This window comes from Sardina pilchardus, chromosome 18, assembly GCF_963854185.1.
Source record: "Sardina pilchardus chromosome 18, fSarPil1.1, whole genome shotgun sequence".
Lineage (NCBI taxonomy): Eukaryota > Metazoa > Chordata > Actinopteri > Clupeiformes > Clupeidae > Sardina > Sardina pilchardus.
Genome location: NC_085011.1, coordinates 27,113,764 through 27,135,785, shown reverse-complemented (window position 1 = coordinate 27,135,785; position 22,022 = coordinate 27,113,764). Strand labels below are relative to the sequence as shown.

At 44.5% G+C, this 22,022-nt stretch overlaps 2 protein-coding genes across 2 annotated transcripts in view; one reads left to right on the top strand and one right to left on the bottom strand.

The window, feature by feature from the left end:
• Window positions 1-246: 246 nt before the first annotated feature.
• On the top strand, window positions 247-13,758 carry slc3a1 (solute carrier family 3 member 1). The gene is made up of 10 exons (XM_062519803.1): window positions 247-772; window positions 1,742-1,921; window positions 2,606-2,748; window positions 3,295-3,420; window positions 6,203-6,322; window positions 10,069-10,193; window positions 10,525-10,726; window positions 11,729-11,911; window positions 12,333-12,458; window positions 13,214-13,758. Exons 1-10 carry the CDS (start codon window positions 349-351, stop codon window positions 13,640-13,642), a joined length of 2,058 nt encoding a protein of 685 aa, XP_062375787.1. The 5' UTR covers window positions 247-348; the 3' UTR covers window positions 13,643-13,758.
• A 42-nt stretch (window positions 13,759-13,800) lies between these two features.
• Window positions 13,801-22,022, bottom strand: part of prepl (prolyl endopeptidase like) — a 13,958-nt gene continuing 5,736 nt past the window's right edge. Inside the window, exons 9-14 of the mRNA XM_062519802.1 lie at window positions 20,026-20,201; window positions 18,763-18,979; window positions 18,231-18,380; window positions 17,962-18,085; window positions 15,092-15,180; window positions 13,801-14,019 (exon numbers count right to left, since the gene is read on the bottom strand). Of these exons, the coding sequence (XP_062375786.1) occupies window positions 13,936-14,019; window positions 15,092-15,180; window positions 17,962-18,085; window positions 18,231-18,380; window positions 18,763-18,979; window positions 20,026-20,201 (840 nt within the window). The 3' untranslated portion in view covers window positions 13,801-13,935. The remainder of the gene's footprint in view (window positions 14,020-15,091; window positions 15,181-17,961; window positions 18,086-18,230; window positions 18,381-18,762; window positions 18,980-20,025; window positions 20,202-22,022) is intronic.

Genomic DNA, 22,022 nt, shown 5'->3' with positions numbered 1-22,022 from the left:
GGGTGCATTTAATGCGTAGCTTGAAGAGAAATGTCACCATTGTGCAGCGCAACGGAAACGGCATCTTGTTTTCAATAGGGGGCTATTTCGCTGCTCTGTCGTCTAAACACATTACACACTGGAAATGTGCACCTCGAGTGGAGGTCAGGGGAATAGGAGCGGACGGGGCGTGGGCAAGAGCTGAGGGAGGGCAAGGTAGCCTGCCTACCGGGGACAACTACGACAGATTGGAATCACTACAGGCATTCCACTCGTTTTACGCACAGGACGCACTTGGCATAGTTCATTAGCCCGACAGAGAGGGAAACATCAGCGGTACTCCAAACACCAGGTGCCTAGCCTGCCAACATGAGCCTTAACCGAGACTCGCGTGACAACTCTCTCGAACTTAAAGAGGGGGTTGAAAACGCCTCTTTCGAAGAGGACGAGCGGCACATAAGTTCTGGAAACACCGGTGGACAGGTTACGGGTGACCGTCCTTCGTCCAGAGTTAACGTCGACGGAGATGAACATTCCTATACTCAGATCAAACCGTATGCAGGTATGCCAAAAGAAGTGCTGTTGCTGCACTCCGGCCAGGCTCGCTACCGACTTCCCCGGGAGATCCTGTTCTGGTTGATCATCGCATGCACCGTTGTCCTGATCGCGCTTACCATCACGGTGATCGCGTTATCGCCGCGGTGCCTGAGCTGGTGGCAGTCCACACCGGTCTACCAGATCTACCCGCGCTCCTTCAAAGATTCCAACAATGACGGCATCGGAGACCTGAAAGGTATTGTGCTTCAAAGTGCATTTATCTTCTCGGAAAACGTTACTTACGCCCGTTTCTGCTTTGGCGAACTTTTCTTTTTTTTTTTTTCATTTCCCACATGTGGAGAGTGGTGAAACTGTTGTGACAGACGCAATTAAGCCATTATAGACCACTATCGTGCAGTCCAGTCTCTCATAAAATGCTCCGGTTTATGCTTAACTGGTCATAAAGTCCTCTCCTTGCTGTCCATGGTCCTCTCTGAATGGCAGAATGAGACTCATAACAGACATAATGATGTTTGACTAGGGAGTGAGAGGTCTGTATTGCCCACTTAAAGAGTTTGCACAAGTTTGGTTTGTTTTCAATCTACACAAACAAATACCAATGCAATCAAACCTAACTATTGTGGTCTATATGTATTCTGCATATATTCTTAGTATGTTGTTATGTGTCAGTTTTGTAGAAATAACAGCAGCAGTTCAGGCTTTATTTCCAGGATAGCAGTTGTTGTTCAAATGAATGTAATATGTCTGTAAGCTGTTAAAACCTTACCTGGTAACAACAGCCAGAGAGCTACTGAAATGAAACAAATGAAAAGTTGAAAGAAGAGCTGCAGGCTGGATTAAGGTAAGGAGGGCCTCCATGTCCAGACTAAATGTGGTTCTGGATGGAGATTTCCTGTCATCCCAGCTGCTGAAGCGCGGTCATGACTTTATTGTCTGCTTCTCACTGGGCCCTGCATTCTCTGGAGGCCTCATGCTGTTAGACTCTATTCAATCCTAGAGGGAGAGAGAGAGAGAGAGAGTGAGAGAGAGAGAGAGAGAGGGTGTGTGTGTGTGTGTGTGTGTGTGTGTGTGTGTGTGTGTGTGTGTGTGTGTGTCAGTCCTAAATTGTGTGCATATGTGTGCATATGTGTGCATATGGTTCAAGCGAAATAGGATCACTTTTATTAACATCAAAACAAATGACTGATCACTATCCCATGCACAGGTATCAAGGATAAACTGGACCATTTTATTTACCTGAACATCAAGGCCGTCTGGATCAGTCCATTTTACAAGTCACCAATGAAGGACTTTGGCTACGACGTGGAAGACTTCCGTGATGTCGATCCCATTTTTGGAACCATGGCAGATTTTGATGATCTTCTCGCTGCTATGCATGATAAAGGTGAGCACAGATGAATACTGTACATCCCTGTTGTTCTTCTGAACTTCTCTGCAAGCCCTAAATAGTCTTAATAGTCTAAACAGCCTGCTGAGGTGGCCATGACCATGGCAACCTTGACAGGGACAACAAGGAGGTGGACGTTCCCAGTCGCACTCCCCCTAGTGTCTATTTATTGGCAAATGTACTGTATTTATTCTTATACATAGCCTTATTCTACTAACCTGGAAATCCAGACCCTGGTAATCTTTCAGATTAAGGGTCTGGCCATGAATAATGTAATGGCCCAACCTGAGGGGCGGCACCAAGCATGCATTTGAAAATCTCACTGCACACAATTGGATAACACTGTTTACTCTGACTGATTCCGGACTTCTACGCAATTGAAGCACAGGGGGTTACCCGTGATGCCTGGGGTAAAAGTAACATGCATCATTGCTCATTGCCAGAGTATCAGACACAATTCAAATTGTGCTCTCACGAGAACTCTGGATTTCCAGGGTATTATTCTACTGTCCTTCACTCTATTTTGTTTTTTTATTCTTTTATGTTTTATTTGTTTGAGTGTTGTACTTTAAGAACAAAAATTAACCGGAGTCAAATTCCTTGTTTGTTTACGCTAACCTGGTCAATAAAGCTGATTGTGATTCTGAATCCGCAGTGCCCTATTCTGTGTCGTCCCAACAGGGCTGAAGCTGATCATGGACTTCATTCCCAACCACAGCAGTGACAAGCACATCTGGTTCCAGAAGAGTCGCAATCGGACGGCTCCTTACACTGACTACTACATCTGGGCCAACTGCACCGACACCAAAGGGCCCAACAACTGGGTGAGAGGAGCGTGGCCAGTGGGGACAAGCAGAAGAGGCCTTGGCTCTTTAGATGACATTAGGCATCATGTACACATACTGTAATGTAGATTACATTACATTTAGCAGACACTTTTTGTCCAAAGTGATTTACATATTATATTACAAGGGATTACATTCTCCCCGGAGCAATTTGTGGTTAAGTGCCTTGCTCAACGCAACAACAGTGAAAGCCGGGAATTGACGACAACTTTCAGGCTACTACACGCAAGCCCAGCTCCTTAACCACTACACTACCACCCCCTGTTAGCTTACTTGTTGCTAAAAAGCACAGTGTTCATCAGATGTATTCAGATATATTCAGATATAGCATATGCGTATAACATGAGATGTATTTCCCAATGGATGTAGTTCCATATCATACGGACATACTGTATGAGTGCTCTTCTCTGATGCATCTTTTCCGTGTGGTGTATATTCATTGTGCCTCGCTATTTCCCTCAGTTTCCTCCTTACATCTCAATCCTAATTCTCAGTTCCAGTCTCTGATGCCCGTTTTCCCTACAGGTGAGCGTGTTTGGGAATTCCTCGTGGACTTACGACCCTCTCCGAGGCCAGTGCTACCTGCACCAGTTCCTGAAGGAGCAGCCCGACCTGAACTTCCGTAATCCCGACGTCCTGCGAGAGATGACGGTGAGGCGGTCGCCGCCGCTCCTCAGCCAATCCCCAATCCCTCTCAAACACGCTGCCTCTCCACTGTAGTTAGTAGTGTTGCGCGGGTGGGCTTTTTTTAAAACCCGCACCCAACCCGACTCTTCAGGAGATCCAAACCGCCCCGCCCAACCCGCAAAAATATGTTCGAATCGTGACCCAAATCCGACCCGACCCGACCCGAGGAAAGAAAAAAACGCACCTAACGTCTTTCGTTGCCTAATAAGTCTAATTCTCCCACGTGAGGACAGCAGTGGTTAAAATTATCGGTCATTTTTAGGCTACAATCTGCGCTCGTCCATGCCATTCATAATTGGAATCTGCAGCCTAGACAGCTAGTGTTAGATCATCTTCATGGACATAACGATTTTCCATTAATATTTCCCCTTGCAACTTCATAGGCTACTTTTGCGTGAAACACTGTCAAGCATAAACACATGTTGCATGATCACAGCTGTTTATTCGTGCATATGACAGAAGCAAGGCGTTCTCGCATTGTGCACAACCTTCCATATCCCAGATCAATTGGCTATATGTCCATAAAATAGCGTATGCGCGATTGACTTTTTTCAGTCAGTCACGCATGGCGCAATTGGATGCTGAATTTAGGAGAAAAGTTATGTTTTGCGCTCGACCACACCTCCTGCGTTGTAGCCTACATGCGATTTAGAAAGTCTGTAATGCAAAATGTTAGCCTAATTCGTTGCACCTCATATGTATTAAGTTCCCAAGTGAGAAATGTGCATTTTTACTTTTTTGACCCGACCCACCCGCAATGTGTAGAAAAAACTACTAGGCCTACCCAAATCCGCCCGACCCGCGGGTAAACCCGCGGATATCCGCGGGTAACGGGCTGAACCGCGCATCACTAGTAGTTAGATTAGATTAGACCAGATGAACTTTATTGTCCCGTGGGAAATTGGTTTTGAGCATACAGCGCTACATACAGTTGCTTATCCTACAAAAACATACCAATTCAACGCCACATACCACATAAAAGACCGCAAGAATAGAATACAGTGAGCACAGCAGACATAGACAATCTCTAAGCAGAGAAACACGCCGAGTGTAGTGTAGACAGACTCAGTTTTAGAGGTTTAAAATGGGGCTCCTCCAGCATGTCCTTTAGGTAAGACTGAGAAGAGGAGAGGAGTGGGAGGGAGATGGGGGATAGACTGGGAGAGACTGATGCCAGGTCAGTTTAACCTGATAAAGGTGTGGGGTTTTCAATATTCTAAGATTCCATTCCGCAACCATTTTTGCTTTGACCACATGGCTACATATTATCTTTCCTTGGCTTGCACCTTGTTAGGCATTGACAGCAGGTATGAAGATAACTATTACTCTGTGTGCGTGTGTGTGTGTATGTGTGTGTGTGTGTGTGTGTTTTGTCTGCTCACACGTGTGTGTGTGTGTGTGTGTGTGTGTATTTGTTTGTGTGTTGTGCGTGCTATCCACATTCTCAAAAACATTCCCATATGCCAAGATCACAGTAAGAGACCCACAAGCAGAAATGCACAATGTATACGCACACACATACAGTGCGTATATTGTGTTGCACACGTCAGATACGTACAGTATATTGTGTTGCTCATTTTATTTTATTTAAGCATGAGACAGGATGAGGAGACCATGCCAGCAGGCCCTCCATTAACAATCTCTCTCTCTCTGCCCCTCTCTGTCTTTCTCTCTTTCTCCATCTCTCAGTCTCACTTTCTCTCTCTCTCTCTCTGCCTCACTCATAGACTCACACACCCTTATCATTTCGTTATGATGTAGTCTAAAGGATCCAAGAAATGGCGTTTGCATCCTCTCTGTTTCTCTCTCCCTCTCTGTCTCTCACACTCTCTCTCACACACACTCTTATCATTCCCTTATCTCTATGATGTAATCTAAATGAGTAGTTTGTTCTCAGTGTTCTTTTGTGTTTTTTGCTGGGTTGTTCTGTAACATACTGTTTTCAATTGCCAGTATATCTAGTTAACATCAAAGAACAAAACAAAACAAAATCACTTGATACACAGGTTGCAAGAACAAGAAGCCCATTACATTTAGAAGACTTCAGTTAGTTATTGTACAGTCTGATATGTAATGCTGTACATGTCGCTGAATCTAGACCCTATAATTCGAATTTTGAAAAATATACCCTGTAGTGCAGTGATTAAAAATAAAATCATAAATCACAGATTGTAAACAATTAAAGTGATTGAGTGTTCAAGATATGCAATTTTCTTGATACATAATAAGAGAGTGATTTGTAAGACAAAACATACGGTATAATTTCCATCAGTTCTTTTGTTAGCCCCTCGCTAATTGTGGAAGATTATTAATTGCTAACAACACAAGTTGTAATATTTCAATCAACACTTACAGTACACAACTGCCCCAACTAATTGCACAGTGAGCTCCAGACAATCCCCACTGACATGTGAAAGATATTTATGTAAGTTTATGTAAGTTTTCAATCATAATTAAAGTAGAAAATGGACACAGTTGTTTACATGCATGCCTTTGTTTTGACTGATTACTGACCTGAACACCTGAGTCACACATAAGACCTGAAACACCCCACCACCACCATCACCACCACCACTGAACTACAAGTTTTAGATTAGATTAGATTCAACTTTATTGTCATTTAGCAGAGTACAGGTACAGAGCCAGTGACATGCAGTTGACAAAAACTACTGTCCAGCGTATAGTTGAATAGTCGCTGTTGCTACCGCTTCTCACTTTTCACTGTATGTTTCCACCATGCGTGTAGGATGTCATTCGTTTCTGGCTGGACAAGGGCGTGGACGGATTCCGCATGGACGCAGTCAAGCACATGCTCGAAGCACCGCACCTGAGAAATGAGCCCCAGGTGGACCCCCTCCAACCCCCAGTGAGTTACTGCTTCCTTTGGCTGATATCAGCCCAGTGTTAAAGGAGTTCTGCAACCACACTCTTAAAACAAATGTGTTGGAAACAACACAAACTGTGTTGTCCCGGTCTGTACTCAGAGGTGTGTTAAAAACAACACAAGTTGTGTAACAAATATCAAAAGCAATGTGTTGGTTAACACACAAATTGTTTTGTCCTTACCAAAACACAGTGCACACAGTTATCCTCCTTTGTCTGTACTTGCCTTTAGTCTGTATATGGTCTGCATTGGTATTTACGTGCTGTCAGCTGGCGGACACTTAACCAAAACATTACATTACATTACATTATGCTGACTGACACTAAAAAAACTAAATGACTAACAACATAATAAACAGTTAAAGCAATTCTTTCAACAATTCTAGGAACATTTAAAAAAAGGTGGAGTACAATGAGAATAAGTGCATCAGTTTAGATTTTAAAAAGGTGGAGTACAATGAGAATAAGTGCATCAGTTTAGATTTAAAAAGGTAGAGTACTATAAGAATAAGTGTCAATTCCAGTCAGGTGGTAAGTACTAGGATCAGCAAGACTAGTTGTAAGTAGTACGAGAGACGTTCTCTTTATAAGCATGTTACTTTATAAGCAAATTATCAAGAAAAAAACATTTGGAAGCAAAGATCTGCAACGAACACACATTTACCTTTTGCAGAACTTACTGTTAGTGCCTGGCAGAGGCAGAATTGCAACCAACTTCTCTTGTATTATTGACTAAGTTACTGTTAAAAGAGACAATTGGTCTCAGGCTTTGCCTATGGTGACCAGTCCACATGCGCTGGAGATTATACAGTTCAAAGGCTAAGTTCTCGTCTGTCTCTACACCACTGAGCTTTTCTCTGACAATGTTTTATTATTGGATGGAAATCTTCAGCCTTAGTTAGCATGCAGACCTTCTCTATTTGTGACCGAAGGTTCAATGACTTGAGACTTTCAGCAGGGACGTAACTAGCAGTCAAATGACACTTAAATTGGTGCATTAAACCCTTACCAAATCGTTTCAGAGGTGCAGCAATTTTGTATTCAAAGGTTTTAAATCCAGTTGTTTGCTCAATTCCAAAGAGATACACATCCATGTCAGATTAGTGATTGTAGCCTACTGTATTTGTGTGCCCACTGCCCATGTTTGATGGACATTTTATATTTTAGCTTAGTCATCTGATAGGCTACAGTAAAAGTACATTTTGTATACATGATTAGTGATTATGGCCATATCACTGTGCCTGACTGCTCTCAGGTCTTAAGCGTATTGGCCTTCTCCTAACCCCGAGACTGTGTTGCTGATCATGACGGTAATCACCAAGAACAGTTGAACTCCAAAGCTCAAATGAAACCAGCCCAGTCAAGGTCTGTTTTGTAATCCACACCCAAACTAAGCGACACCAAATAATCCCCATGCAGGCCAAGCCTCCCCAGCGCGCTGATCCCCCTGTTCTTGGTCAGTAGGGGCATGGAGGCAGCTGTCATTTAAAGTCATGTGAAAAATACCGTCTGCTGACTTTTCATTATTTCCATTCTCATCTCCCCTATAAGCTTTTGCTTTCAGCACCTTTTGGCCTCTGTGAAATCTTTACTTTTTTCCCTTCTCTTGGTGCTTAATAAGTGTGTCGAGTAAAAGGGACAAATGTGTGTGTGTGTGTGTGTGTGTGTGTGTGTGTGTGTGTGTGTGTGTGTGTTGACCTCCCAGGGACTCTCTCTCTCTCTCTGTCTCTCTCTCACACACACACACACACACACACACACACACACACACACACACACAGAAGAAGGGGGATTAGGAAGGGGCATATTTCTGTGGATTTGGTGGCGGCTCACTCTCATTATTCTAATGCTGTGCAATTACATCAAGTCTGAGCCCTCTGTCTCCACTCTGAGAAGGAGGTCGGTCTTGGGCAGTGCACACACACACACACACACACACACACACACATTGGGTACCTCTGAATCCCCCTGAACTCCTACCTTATCTCTCAGGACTGTCCTTATGACCCTGGACGATGAGAGAGAGAGAGAAAGTGAAGAAAGTAATGTGCACACACACAACACACACACATAGAGACACAGATACAAACCCACACACACACACACATGCACAGAGAGAGAGGGGGGAAGAGAGTTAGAAAGAGAGAGAAAGGATGAAGAGAGAAGGAGGGGGAGAGAGCGAGGAAGTGAAGAAAGTAAAGAATAGAGAGTCAGTTAAAGGAGAGAGAGAGAAGGGGGAGAGAGTCAAACGGTTGCTGTAAAGCTGCTGGCCGCTGCACTCTTTTTCATTAGTAAATCCGCGGCCGTATCGTTAGGCCTTCTCACCAGCTTTTGTCCGTGTCGGTGAAGGAGAGAAGCTCAGGTCAGGGAGTACATTTTAGGGGTTTTGGAAGCAGCTAATGACCAAACCCTGCTCCAGCCAGCCAAATCTGGGCTATTATCCTCTGTCGTCGCAAGCCGGCGGGCTACCATTCAAACTGCTCAAATGTCCTCTACCTCCTCCTCATCCTCCTTCTCTTCCTTTTGCAGGAGTCTCTGTGTTAGTGGTGTTATCATATTCTATTCTCTCCCACTCAGCCTTCCCATTTGGTAAAGATTCTGCACCGTACGTTATGTTCAGAGCGGCTCTGTTCAGGAATGTTTCTCTGCACAGGACATGAGACTCTAGTTGTTCGGCCAGCTTTGTTCATTCTGTTTTTTTCTTTCAGTGCCATTTATCCTTTCTGGACCATTTGGACTATGCTGTTTAATTGTTGTTGTTATGTTGTTCAAATGTTCGCTTCCTTTTCATGAGGACAGATCAAGGCGTCATAAAGAAAGGACATCAGAATATGTCTCATGAGTTGACAGATGTCAGACCTAACCACATACTCCCTCTTCATAAGATTTACCCATAATGCAGTCTGTCTACATCTCACACCCATAGACAGTAAAAGATATGGACAGAACTATCACGTAGACGTCAGCAGAGACCAAGGAAGCAAATTTCACCGGTTTTCCTTTTGGTCTACTGTCTACTGCGCAGGCTCAGGAGACGTACATGTGACGTAGGGACGTAGTCTGACCGAGGTCTGACTTATGGCGACCCTTTACTCTCTCTGGACGCATGCGCATTACCTAACCTACATGTATGTCACTTTAGCATTGATTTCGGAAAAACGTTTATTACTCAGCTAATAAGACAGTTATAGGTTATAAAGGCAATCTCACAATGTTGTATTTACTCCGAAAATAGAAAGAAAAGGTTTGTATAAAGGTTTAAAATGCTTCAGCTGTAACGTTATTTTATGTCAAAAGTGGCGCCTACGCCCCATAGGATTCAATGGAATGGCTAGCTAGCACTGTCTCCTATTTACCATGGCAGCCACCATACTGTCTACGCTCTCCGAACGTTCGCCTGCCCCCTTGCTCACACCCAGAACGTATAGGCCTTGGTTAATAGTTGGGAAATTACGGGTATGTGCATTGTTGAACGCAACACTATATAGTCCATGTGCATTGGTCAATGTTCCCATGCAGTTTCCAGGCTGCAGAGTCCAGCTGCAATGCACCTGATTGATTATTTGTTAAAAATATGGCTGGAGGTGACCACACGTGGAATGCCATTTTTAAAGATGGCTGCAGAAAATGTAGTATATTTTTGGCCGAAGTGCCTAGCCTAGCATTGACTACTGGTCTCTGTACAATGCATTCATGCTGACACCATCTCCATCTCTTTCACCTCTCCAGGAGGAGGTGAACACTGAGTTTGAGCTCTACCATGACTACACCTACACCCAGGTAGGCCTCCACGATATCCTGAGGGCATGGAGAGCCGAGCTGGACAAGTACAGTCGAGAGCCAGGGCGCTATAGGTACTAAACTAACACCATCCAGAGCTCTCCTCTTCCCATGGGGTTTTCCCTTCTCTAGTATTTTAGCTAAGCTTTAACTTCAGAATTTGACCATGTTAGCTAAGGTTTAATGTCACAATTTTAGCATGTCAGCTAAGCTTTAACTTCATAATCTTAGCTTTTTAGCCTAGCATTACTTTTCATACATAGCATGTTAGATCATTCTTCATTCAGTAATCATGTTAAGTAATCGTGATTTCAGAATTGAACCAAAAAATAATCACATTCATGCTTTTGGCCACAATCGAGTAGCCTAACTTTATGGTAAATGTAATTCTGTCTGTGACATCAGATTCATGGTGACGGAATCGTACGACTATGAGGAGATCGAGAAGACGATGATGTATTACAGCAATGACTTTGTGAAGGAGAGCGACTTCCCCTTCAATTTCTACCTGCTGGACCTGCCGCAGGGGCTGTCTGGACACAGGGCCCATGAGCTGGTCAGCCTGTGGATGACCAACATGCCGCGGGGAAAGTGGCCTAACTGGGTGGTGAGTCGTTAGACTGAGAAAAAAGAAGATACTATTTTGAACCTCACTTTATTCAATGTTAAGATTTCTGTACTTGAAATGTATGCGTAATCATTGCGTATATTCATTAGATAATTGATCATTTACATATTTAAACATAATCACAAAACATCTAATACAAAACATTATCAACATAATGTAAATAACAAAGCTGTGGTAGCTTTGTGGGGATATCTATTAGTTAGTCTTAGCCTAGTCACCTGTATTATCCCTTATCAAGAAATCAGATTCAAATTCAGATTCAGATCAGATTTAGGAACCTATACGAGGATTCCATTTAGATTTTTGGACAATCCTATAGGATTCCGAAATCCTAGAATTACAAATTGAATTAAAGGAAGAAAAATTGAAATTCAATTAAATTTGAAGAAATTCATACACAAATTATATTGTTTTGATAAAGTAACCCAAATAAAGTAATCCAAACCACATTTATAATGGGTAACTTATAAAAGTAACTAAATACATTTCTAAAGTAACCTTCCCAACACTTGTATGTGTGTGAGATTCATCATATTTTTTTTTTGTTATGTGACTGTAGGGAATTTTTTTGGAATCGCTATAAATTTAATTCCACTTCCTGTAATCCCAATTCCAATTCCAATTAAATTTCCTGTGGAGGCGGAGCCAATGTCATTCAAATTCCAATTCAATGAATTGAATGCAGGCCAAGTCTAAAATTCAGAATTGTCTCTGACATGCACGCACACACACACGCACACACACACACACAAAGGGAAAAAAATGAGCATGGTGCAAATAAAGCACAGGTCATGGTTTTTAGTATCCAGGAAACACGTAAAATGATGAAAATCTATTTGCGGTGCTTTCACCATATTATTATACTGTATTCGTCATCAATTGAGCAGGACGCATCATCCTCTGTAAAGTTCTGGGTATGTGTGTTTTGAATATTGAAAAGAGGATGAATTGAGCTGCCACCCTTTGTGTCTTTAAACTCAGGTTGGTAACCATGATAAGCCGCGCATGGCATCCAGCGTGGGGAAGGATTACATCAGCGCCATCAACATGATGATCCTCACTCTGCCCGGTACGCCCACCACCTACTATGGAGAAGAGATCGGCATGGAGAACGTCCACATTGACATCGAGGACATCCAGGATCCCTTTGGCAAATTTGACCCTGTGAGTGTCTTCCATAGGTGTGAAATATGTGTGTGTGTGTGTGTGTGTGTGTGCGCGCAACCCCCCTATGTTCATATCATCATGACCAATGAGACAGCTCAGCTGTAGAGCGTAATGATGTGGGGAGCTCTGGTGTCTTCCGATGTAGACTGATTCTACCCATAGACTGTGACCACTTCCCATTTAGGCTCGGATTCTCCTTCTCGGAAATTCTGAGTCTGATTGTTTGTTGTTCTAAGAATTGTTCTAATTCTAAGACGTTACTGTGTTCCACCTTTCGGATCCAGCGTTGGAGGTGTTCCGGCTCAAATTAAGCCCCAGTTCTCATCTGTGTTCCATGTGATTCATCCAGGCATAATCAAAGACATGAACTATCTATTGTGAAGTGTACTGTACATTCTCATTGGTGTTCCATGTTTAGAATGCCACCCGCGACCCCTCGAGGTCGCCCATGCAGTGGAACAGTGGGCTCAACGCGGGCTTCAGTGGCAATGAGACGGGCACCTGGCTGCCCATCAACCCCAACTACACCACCGTCAACGTGGAGGTGAGTTTAAATACATATACTTTTTTGATCCAGTGAGGAAAATTTGGTCTCTGCATTTATCCCAATCCATGAATGAGTTAAAGACACAGCACACACAGTAGGTGAAGCATACACTAACCTACCAGTGAGCCGTCTGCTCCAGCGGCGCTCGGGGAGCAGTGAGGGGTTTGGTGCCTTGCTCAAGGGCACCTCAGTCGTGTATGTCGGCATGGGTGAGCCTGAAAAACAAAATTCCTACTGGTCGAGGATCGAACCAGCAACCCTTCCGAAGCCTGAATGACAGCTGAATCAGATATCAGTATTTGGGAAGGGTATTCTAGCAGATGAATTGGGAAAACATTGTTATTGAAGTAAAATATTCTAGCCCATTATTTATTCATCTGGAACACAGTTATTTAAGTAAAATCTAAAACCCAGGGAACATATTTTAATAAATGTTGAGCATTTTCTAAAGGGGTTAAATTTCAGTACAGTGAATCTTATACTTAAAGGGATATTCCACCATTTGGGGAATTAAACTCATTTTCCACCTCCCCTTGAGTCTAAGTGGCTATACCAGTTTTTGCTCCAGCCTAACATAGATCATTGAATCGGATTAGACCATTAGCATCTCGCCTGCTAGCATCTAGCTTAAAAGTGACAAAGATTTCCGGTAATTTTTCTATTTAAAACTTGTCTCCTTCTGCAACGGTTTCATCTGGCGGTGGATCTTTGGTGTGAATTGGGCCTAAAGCTCCGCTGTGCTTGTTCCTCAGGCCCAGATGGAGAACAAGAGCTCGGTTCTGGCGCAGTACCAGCGCGTGAGCCTGCTGCGAGAGTCGGAGATGGCGCTGCATCGCGGCTGGATGTGTTTCGTGTGGAGCGACGCCGACGTGTTCGCGTACCTCCGCGAGCAGGACGGACTGGACCGGGCCTTCCTGGTTCTGATCAACCTGGGTCAGGCCACCACCACGGACCTGTCGTCCATCTCGGGCCTGCCGGGCCAGTTCCGCGTCCACACTAGCACCGTGCCGGAGAACAATGGGAGGAGCTACGACAGGGCAGCGGTTCCCACGGCGAAGGGGGAGGGGCTACTGCTGGAGTTCTCATCCAGTCAGAGGTTCCACACAAGCCACGCCTCCAGCTGTTACATCTCAGAGAGGGCGTGCTACCTGAGTGTGCTGGACATCATGTACAAGTGCTGAGAGTGTGTGTGTGTGTGTGTGTGTGTGCCTGTGAGTGTGTGCATGTGTATGTCTCAGATCACAATACTGACCAAAATAATAATAATAAAAGCACAAAGCACACCTGTACTGTTGTTTGTCACTCCCATTTTTTAAAAGAATAAAAACAGAAAACGTCATTAACAAATGAATGTACTGTATTGAATATCCATATTATATCAGAGTTTTACATGCTGTACATTTAGAAAAGAAAAACAACAAGCGTCACAACACTACTCAGACAATGAGCCATGAGGACTGGAGAAGGACTTTCCTCAGCGTTTGTGCTCCTTGTGCTTGTGTCCAGCTGTCTGGTCCAGGCCCAACTCCATGTGCAGAAAGGCCATCTGTCTTGCACTCTGTGGTGGACGAGAGGGAGAGTTTATCCTCAAAAAGGGTCAAATTGTTGTGTGATTGATAAAAGCACCACAATTGGTCCAGGCAGTCTTTTAAGATTATCAGAAGGCGGTGTCACAATGTTTGGACCCAGTAAGGGCATTTCTAGGGGAGGGAGATCTAAAATGGAGGCCACAAATAACAATAAAAAGTAACATAAATGGCACATTTTCCTTTTCTTTTATGCCATAACAGATCATCTGAAGACTGAGGGCAGGTAAAATCAAAGGTTAATTTACTTGGATGCACAAAGACAACAATCTCCTGCCCTCAAATCATCGTAAAGCACACAGGGCTATATAATACATAACAGACCATTTCCTGGGTGATACATGGTCAGATGGTGTTGATAAAAGGGTAAATGTTTTACTCTGAGATAGGAGATGACCCTTAAGCCACACATGGGAATTTATGGAGTTGAACCAATCATTTACGATTACAGTATGCCTTGACCAAGCGACCTCAGACAACTGCCTTCATCACCTCATCATGACTTTAGTCAAGTTAATTAGCATCTTTAAAACATGACATTGACATGACAAAACATTTTAAACATTTAATTATCTCAATGTGATATCACCTGGTAAAATAAAGGATAAATAAAATAAAATAAAATAAAAATAATCTTAATTTGTGAGGCTTACAAAAAAGACAAATCTGTGATTTGAGATGAGCGCCAATTTACATTATAACAACTCCATGGATGTCCTTAGAAAAAAAACTCAAAACAATCCAATCAAATGCAGCTATCCTGCTTTTTTACAAACCATCAATCAGATCCACTAACACCACTACTACTGAGACAGCAGGATTCAAATCCACCCGTATACAGTACCTACATGTACTAATGACTGCAACACTGCCTTTGAGGGAAGTCTATAAACACATCAATACAATCTAAAATAGGCAAAAAGTAGATTCAACTCGCTATGTCTGTGCTTACGGTATAAAACAAAAGCTACTGCTTGTGCCCTAATGTCCTGCTGTGCGTTGTGACACGGCACTAGCATGGGCCTGCTAAAGGCGCATAAATACCTCACACAAGGACAGCTCAAAGTCCTCGGGCCCAAAATGGTCTCCTCCAGGCTGCAGGTCCAGAATGATGTGGGTGTCTGGTTCAGGTCCTAGACACAAGGGAGACACTTGAGTGGGATCTGTTTGATTATTAAATGCTTCAGCCGCGTGGGTTACCTCTGCCTGGCACAGACGCCTCACCTGAGTCCACCGGCCACTCGCTCACGCTATCTGACCGGCTGGCCTTTGTGAATGTTCCAGTGGCCCTTACGCCCCAGGACACTGAGACCTTTGGGAGACCTTTTGGCTGTTACTCTAATGGAGTGACACAATCACCTTCAGTGACATGCAGAGTAATGTCCTCTCATTAAGCAATAAGCCCCAAGAGGCCGTAGTTTACACTGACTTTAGAACAGCTAAGGGCCGTTGTTAGTGGAGTGCCAAAAACCCCCCTAAGCAGTTCTCAAATCAGTGTAAACTACGGACACCAGTGGCTTATTGCTTTTCTAAAATGGTTGCTACATATTTTGGCAAAATGATGACAAATCAACAAGAAATGTAATGATTTATTCATAATCATTCTTCCGCCAATAAACATATTTCCGCTATCAGAATGGTTGCCGAATGTGATGAAGCTAATCATAATTAAGGACCAAAATGATCTGTTTTAGACTACAGTACTGTTTTACTTATATTACTGTGCTTAGGGGCTGGATGAAGGGAGATTTGTGCCAACACATATCATAGTGCTCATTTTGCCTTGCATTTTCAACTGCCATCTGAGTGTAGTGATTCACAATTGGAACAGCCACAGAGATTTCAGAGCAGATTTCCAACACCCCAAGACAGGGGACGTTAAGTGAGTAGGATTTGTTCACTCTGATGCCAAAAGGAACGAGGCTCCCCGGAACTAATAAAAGGACAGGTGTTAATGTGTGTGTGTGTGTGTGTGTGTGTGAGAGAGATAGAGTGTACAGTATGTGTATGTATTAATGTGTGTGTGTGTGTGTGTGTGTGAGATAGAGAGTGTATGTGTATGTGTTAATGTGTGTGTGTGTGTGTGTGTGTGTGTGTGTGTGTGTGTGTGTGTGTGTGTGTGTGTGTGTGTGTGTGTGTGTGTGTGTGTGTGTGTGTGTGAGATAGAGAGTGTATGTGTATGTGTTAATGTGTGTGTGTGTGTGTGTGTGTGTGTGTGTGATAGAGAGTGTATGTGTATGTGTTAATGTGTGTGTGTGTGTGTGTGTGTGTGTGTGTGTGTGTGTGTGTGTGTGTTTGTGTGTGAGATAGAGAGTGTATGTGTATGTATTCATGTGTGGAACGGCAGAGATGAGATGAGAGTGTGTGATGAGACGAGGCGCTTGAGAGCATCACACACTAAATCCCCCCAAACTCTTCACTCATCTCTCTCTCTCACACACACACACACACACACACACACAGCCTTATCTCACACACACTGGCTGGGAGCACCCCCTCTCTCTCCCCCCCTCACATACACTCTCCCTCTCTCTCCCCGTTTCACACACACTCTCCCTCTTTCTCCCTCCCTCACTCCCTCCCTGTGCATCTCACCTCTCTTCCTTCTCTATATCTCTACCCATCCCCCTGTGTCTCTCTCTCCCTCTCTCTCTGTATCACTCCATCTCTCCCTCCCACCACTATGCATCTCTTTCTCTCTCTCTCTCTCTCTCTCTCCCTCGCTCATCTCTGCTCGGGCTCTCGGACGCCTGTTTCACAAGTGTCCTCTTGACCTTGAGCAGGCCTGGCGTATTGTTCCTTATCTCCCGCGCCGATACGCCATCTCACACACGCGCTAATCGCCCGAGCAGGGAGGGTGTGATCAGCATTTAATCGACCACAGGGAGCGTCCACAGATTAAACAGAGAGACAGACAGACAAAAAGTTCTCACTTTGTGTGTCTGTGTCTGGGTGTGTGTGGGAGAGAGAGAGTGTGAGTAAGTGTGTATTTGTGCGTGTGTGTGTGTGTGTGTGTGTGTGTGTGTGTGAGAGAGATAATAAATTAGGAAGGGAAAAGGGAGCCAGATTCTGACACACGGGGGAAAGTAAGCAGGAATCCGCTGACTACAAGGTGACCTCAGCATATTTTTCTCACTTTCTTCTTGTTCCTTCAAAGGTGCAACATCTCTCTCTTTTCTTTAAAAGGTAAAACATCTCTCTCTCTTAGTTAAAGGTGAAACATCTATCTCTTTTTGTTAAAAGTGAAACATCTCTCCTTTTATTAAACATCTCTCTGTTTTTTTTAAAGGTGGAACATCTGTCTCGTTCCTTTAAAGGGAAACTATGCAGGTTTGGCGATTTCTTGGCCGGTTTTGCTTTTGCTTTTCGTTTTCGCTCGTTTTACACTTGTAGGTTTCTCTGCAGAGCTTCCCCTACAGCTTTAGCGTGTATATTTTACAACACTCTTCAATCGGTCAGTCTGCTTTTTCATGAGCGATACACGAGACTTCACATGAGACTTCCTAGACCTAGACCATGGGTGCGACCTGAGGGCTCCTGAAATTGCAAGCGTGGTTCTATTGCTACAGACCACTAGGGCGGCCAAAAACCCCCCATTGTTCGACCGGTAATGACTCATTTAATCATATATAACAGTATGAAACAAATTGATGAACTGAAAAATGTTGCATAGTGTATCTTTAAAGGCTAATTATTGTTACTGCACACGATTCATCATCACAGTCCCAGTCAGCTGTTCTATACATTAATATTAGGAGGAGGAGTGTGTGATCAGGTTGGTCCTACTGATGCCATTAGCGTGTGGATGCTAATGTTGTATGCGCGCGCGCGTGTGTGTGTGTGTGTGTGTGTGTGTGTGTGTGTGTGTGTGTGTGTGTGTGTGTGTGTGTGTGTGTGTGTGTGCTGGTACTCACTGGGCATGCTCACACTGGAGTGTGTGTCGACAGCGGCCCGCAGTCTCGCGACGTACTTCTCCACACCTGACACAGGCACTCGACAGTCCTCTCTGTAGGCTGTGATCAGCATAGAGGGGTAGTGCTGTAACACACACACACACACACGCAACACACGTTCGTATGCTCCCTTATAAAACAATAAACACACACACACATTTGAGCTTGCACTGTACAGCCTGTTTCTGTCCAGCAGGTGTGTATGAGTGTGAGCTGATGGAGGAGCGCACCTGTGGCGTGATGTTAGCGCACGGGCAGTAGGAGGCGATGTTGTCCCTGTGCTGAGGGCTACTCAGGGGGTCCCCCCACTCGCCTCTCTCCTCCACGGTCAAGGGCAGAGAGGGGTCCTGCATGGTGCCCAGCACGTCCAGAAAAGGTGCCTGATGGAAAATACACATCTCCTCTCACTGGTCAGACAGCCAGCTCCCAAACAAAGCAGACTCCAGGTACTACAGCTGTACCAAACTACCACACGTACCCTTCTCTATACAACTGGACACTGAAACGTAAACAACATATCTATCTGTCAGGGACAGCAACTGGGGCTCATTCTGGCCTAAAAGGTATGAAACAGAAATGACAAAGCCTGACTTTAGAGCTGGGAGTGTATCTGTGTTATGTCTGTGTGTTTGAGTGTGTGTGTATGTTTACTTTTGAGTGCGAAGGTGTTTGACTGTACACACACACACACACACACACACACACACACACACACACATGCACAAACACATACACACACACACACACACTGTGTTTCCTCACCTGCACGGTGACGGCCCTGACGAGCTGAGGCTGCTGGTTGAGCAGCGCCCCCACTAGGACTGCCCCGGCACTGCGGGAGGTCAGCGCGGTGCGGCCCGGCGTGGACACTCCCAGAGCATGGAGCCTCTGGACGCAGGCGGACAGGTCATCCACCCCACGCTGCTTCATCTCCAGACGGCCCGCACGGTGCCAACCCAGACCCCTCTCACCTCCACCCCTGAGACAGAGAGAGACGAGAGGAGAGGAGAGGAGGAAGAGAGGGAGAGAAAGAGAGAGGAAGGAAGGAGAGGGAAGTAGAGAGAGATGGGGGGACAGGGGGAGAGAGGGAGAGGGAGAGAGAGAGAGAGAGGAAAGGGGGATGAAAGGAAGAAGAGAAGGAGAGAGAGAGGAAAGGAGAGGGGAGGGAGATGGGAGAGAGAGAGAGAGAGAGAGGGAAGGAAGAAGAGAGGGAGAGAGAGGAAGGAAGGAGAGGGAAGTAGAAAGAGTAAGGGAGGAAGACAAGGGGAATGAGAGAGAGAGTGATGAAGGGAGAGAAGGAAGGAACAAGAGAGGAAAGGGGGAGAGGAGGAAGAGGGGAGGGTGAATGCTCCTTAAATATGTGATATTGTGATACCACAGTCACCCTAGCAAAGCTCATTTCAAACACATCTAGATGAACAGAAAAGGTAACCAGGTGAGCAGGGTAAGAGCCAAGGGGGCAGGTGAATGTTCGGAGAGCATAGACAGTATGGTGGATCTGATGCTAAATAGGAGACCAGTTCCAGCTAGCCATGCCATTGAACCCCATTGGATTTTGGCCCCACTTTGACATTAAATAACGTTAATGAAGCGTTTTAAGCCTTTATACAAACCTTTTCTATTTTCAGATTAACACAACATTGTGTGATTGGCGTCATAACCTCGCTACTGTCTTACTGGCTGAGTAATAAACTTTTTTCCAAAATCAATGCTAAAGTGACGTAAGTTAGGTAATGCGCATGCGTCCAGAGAGGGTAAAGCGCTGCCATAGGTCAGACTCGGTCAGACTACGTGCCTACGTCACATCTACGTCCCCTGAGCCTTGAATTTCCCCTTGGGGATCAATAAAGTATCGTCAGTATCTATCTATCTATCTATCTATCTATCTATTTATCTATCTGAGCCTGCGCAGAAAGACAAGCAGCCCAACAGGAAAACGGTTGAAATTTGCTTCAGCATAGTTCAACATTCCATTCCAGTCCTTCCTGGTCAGAGCAGTGGAACTTGGGAAATGTAGTCCAGTACCTGACGTGGCAGTAGGCCAAGGCCCACCCACGCTCCAGCAGCAGCCTCTTGTCTGGACTGAAGGCCATGTTGAGCTCGAGGCCGTAGGCTCCGTACACATGCACAAGCATGGGCACTGCCCGCAGGTCAGCCAGAGGCGGCTTGTGCAGGAGAGAGATGGGCACCATGGTGCCATCCTACACAAGAGAAAGGGGCAGAAGGGATGTAAACAGTAGTGTATATGGCGTATGGTATATCACACTCCAATCAGTGGAGAGTGGGATTAGAGATATAACGTGATATTGTATAGCTATATAGGTAGATTGAAAAATTCATAGATAACTTTATTCCTCCCCAAAAGAACTTTATGGAAATGATGGATATATCCCAATAACAACAACAGGGGAGAAGTGGGGTAGAGTTATAGCATTACATACTCAATAACAGCAATGCATTCATTTGCCATATGCTTACAGTACGCAAGACATACAGTATGCTTAAAGGTGAACTATGCAGGTTGTTTAGCTTAATTTGCCTTAACTGATCAGCTTCGGATTGGAATGGTTATTTGACTTATATGGGTTGAATGACGGCTGTCTCGCTTCCCCCTAGAGTCTGTGAGTGGAAAAAACACGCTTGCAAGTTTGCTGACAAACAGAAAATCTCCACCCTCGTGATCATGCTCATGAAAAGGCAGACTGGCCGATTGAGGAGTATTGTAAAATATACACGCTATAGCTGTAGGGGAAGCTCTGCAGAGAAACCTGCAAGTGTAAAACGAGCGAAAACAAAAAGTGAAAGCGAAACCAGCGAAGAAATCGCCAAACCTGCATAGTTTCCCTTTAAGTAAAGAAAGAATAACGAGTGTTATGTTGTTATAAAGTGTTATGTGTGTGTTATATATATATACACACACACAACTAACACTTTATAACAACATAACACTAGTCTATATATGTTATTCTTTCTTAATATATAATATTATATTATTATATTAACACTACTACTAACACCCTTTCAACTATTACAGTTACTCTAACAGTGATCCAGTAATTATTATTTACAGTATACTGCAACTATCCTACTATCCTAACATAACAACTACACTAACAACATGACCATTTTCTTCAGTGTGTATTTAGCTATCCAGCATCTCCTGCTGCTCAGTAATCTGCCGTTCTGTGCCATTCACCTGAGGAGGAACTGGAGACGGACATGGTTCCCCAGGGGAGGGAATACAACTCAGGCCATGTCCAGGTTTACACACGTACGCACACACACACACACACACACACACACACACACACACACTCACGCATGCATATGCATGCGCACACACACCCACACACACACAGAGGGACAGAGTAGGAATGAGCAGATGTGATGTTCCTCCGTAGGGGGTCAAATCTGACCCTGTTCAGGTTCTCAGTCTTTCACCAACAGATTAGAGGAATGAATGCACCCTACAAACTACCAGAGACCTTCTGTCTCTGTTACACACACACACACACACACACTCAGACATAGAGATATGTACATACAGTACAAACAGAACATGCACGCACGCACACGCACACAAACTTACCCAGATATGCACATTTCACATTTCACATACAAACAAAAATACGTGCGCACACACACACACACACACGTACAATGCGCGCGCGCGCACACACACACACACACACACACACACACACACACACACACACACACACACACACACACACACACACACACACACACACACACACACACACACACACACACACACACACACACACACACACACACACACACACACACACACACACACAGTGGGTCTCCCCCCCTCCAACACCAGGCCTGATCCAATTACTCAATGACTCTTTTCTGTGTGTGCTACAGTGAGTTGTGGTGTCCACCGTGGCTAATCTGGCTCTCATCATATCAGTTACCCAAACAACACAGCTACCCTGACAAAACAATACAAACACGCGCAACTCAAGACAGCACAGGAGAGGGGCCTGACAATGGCT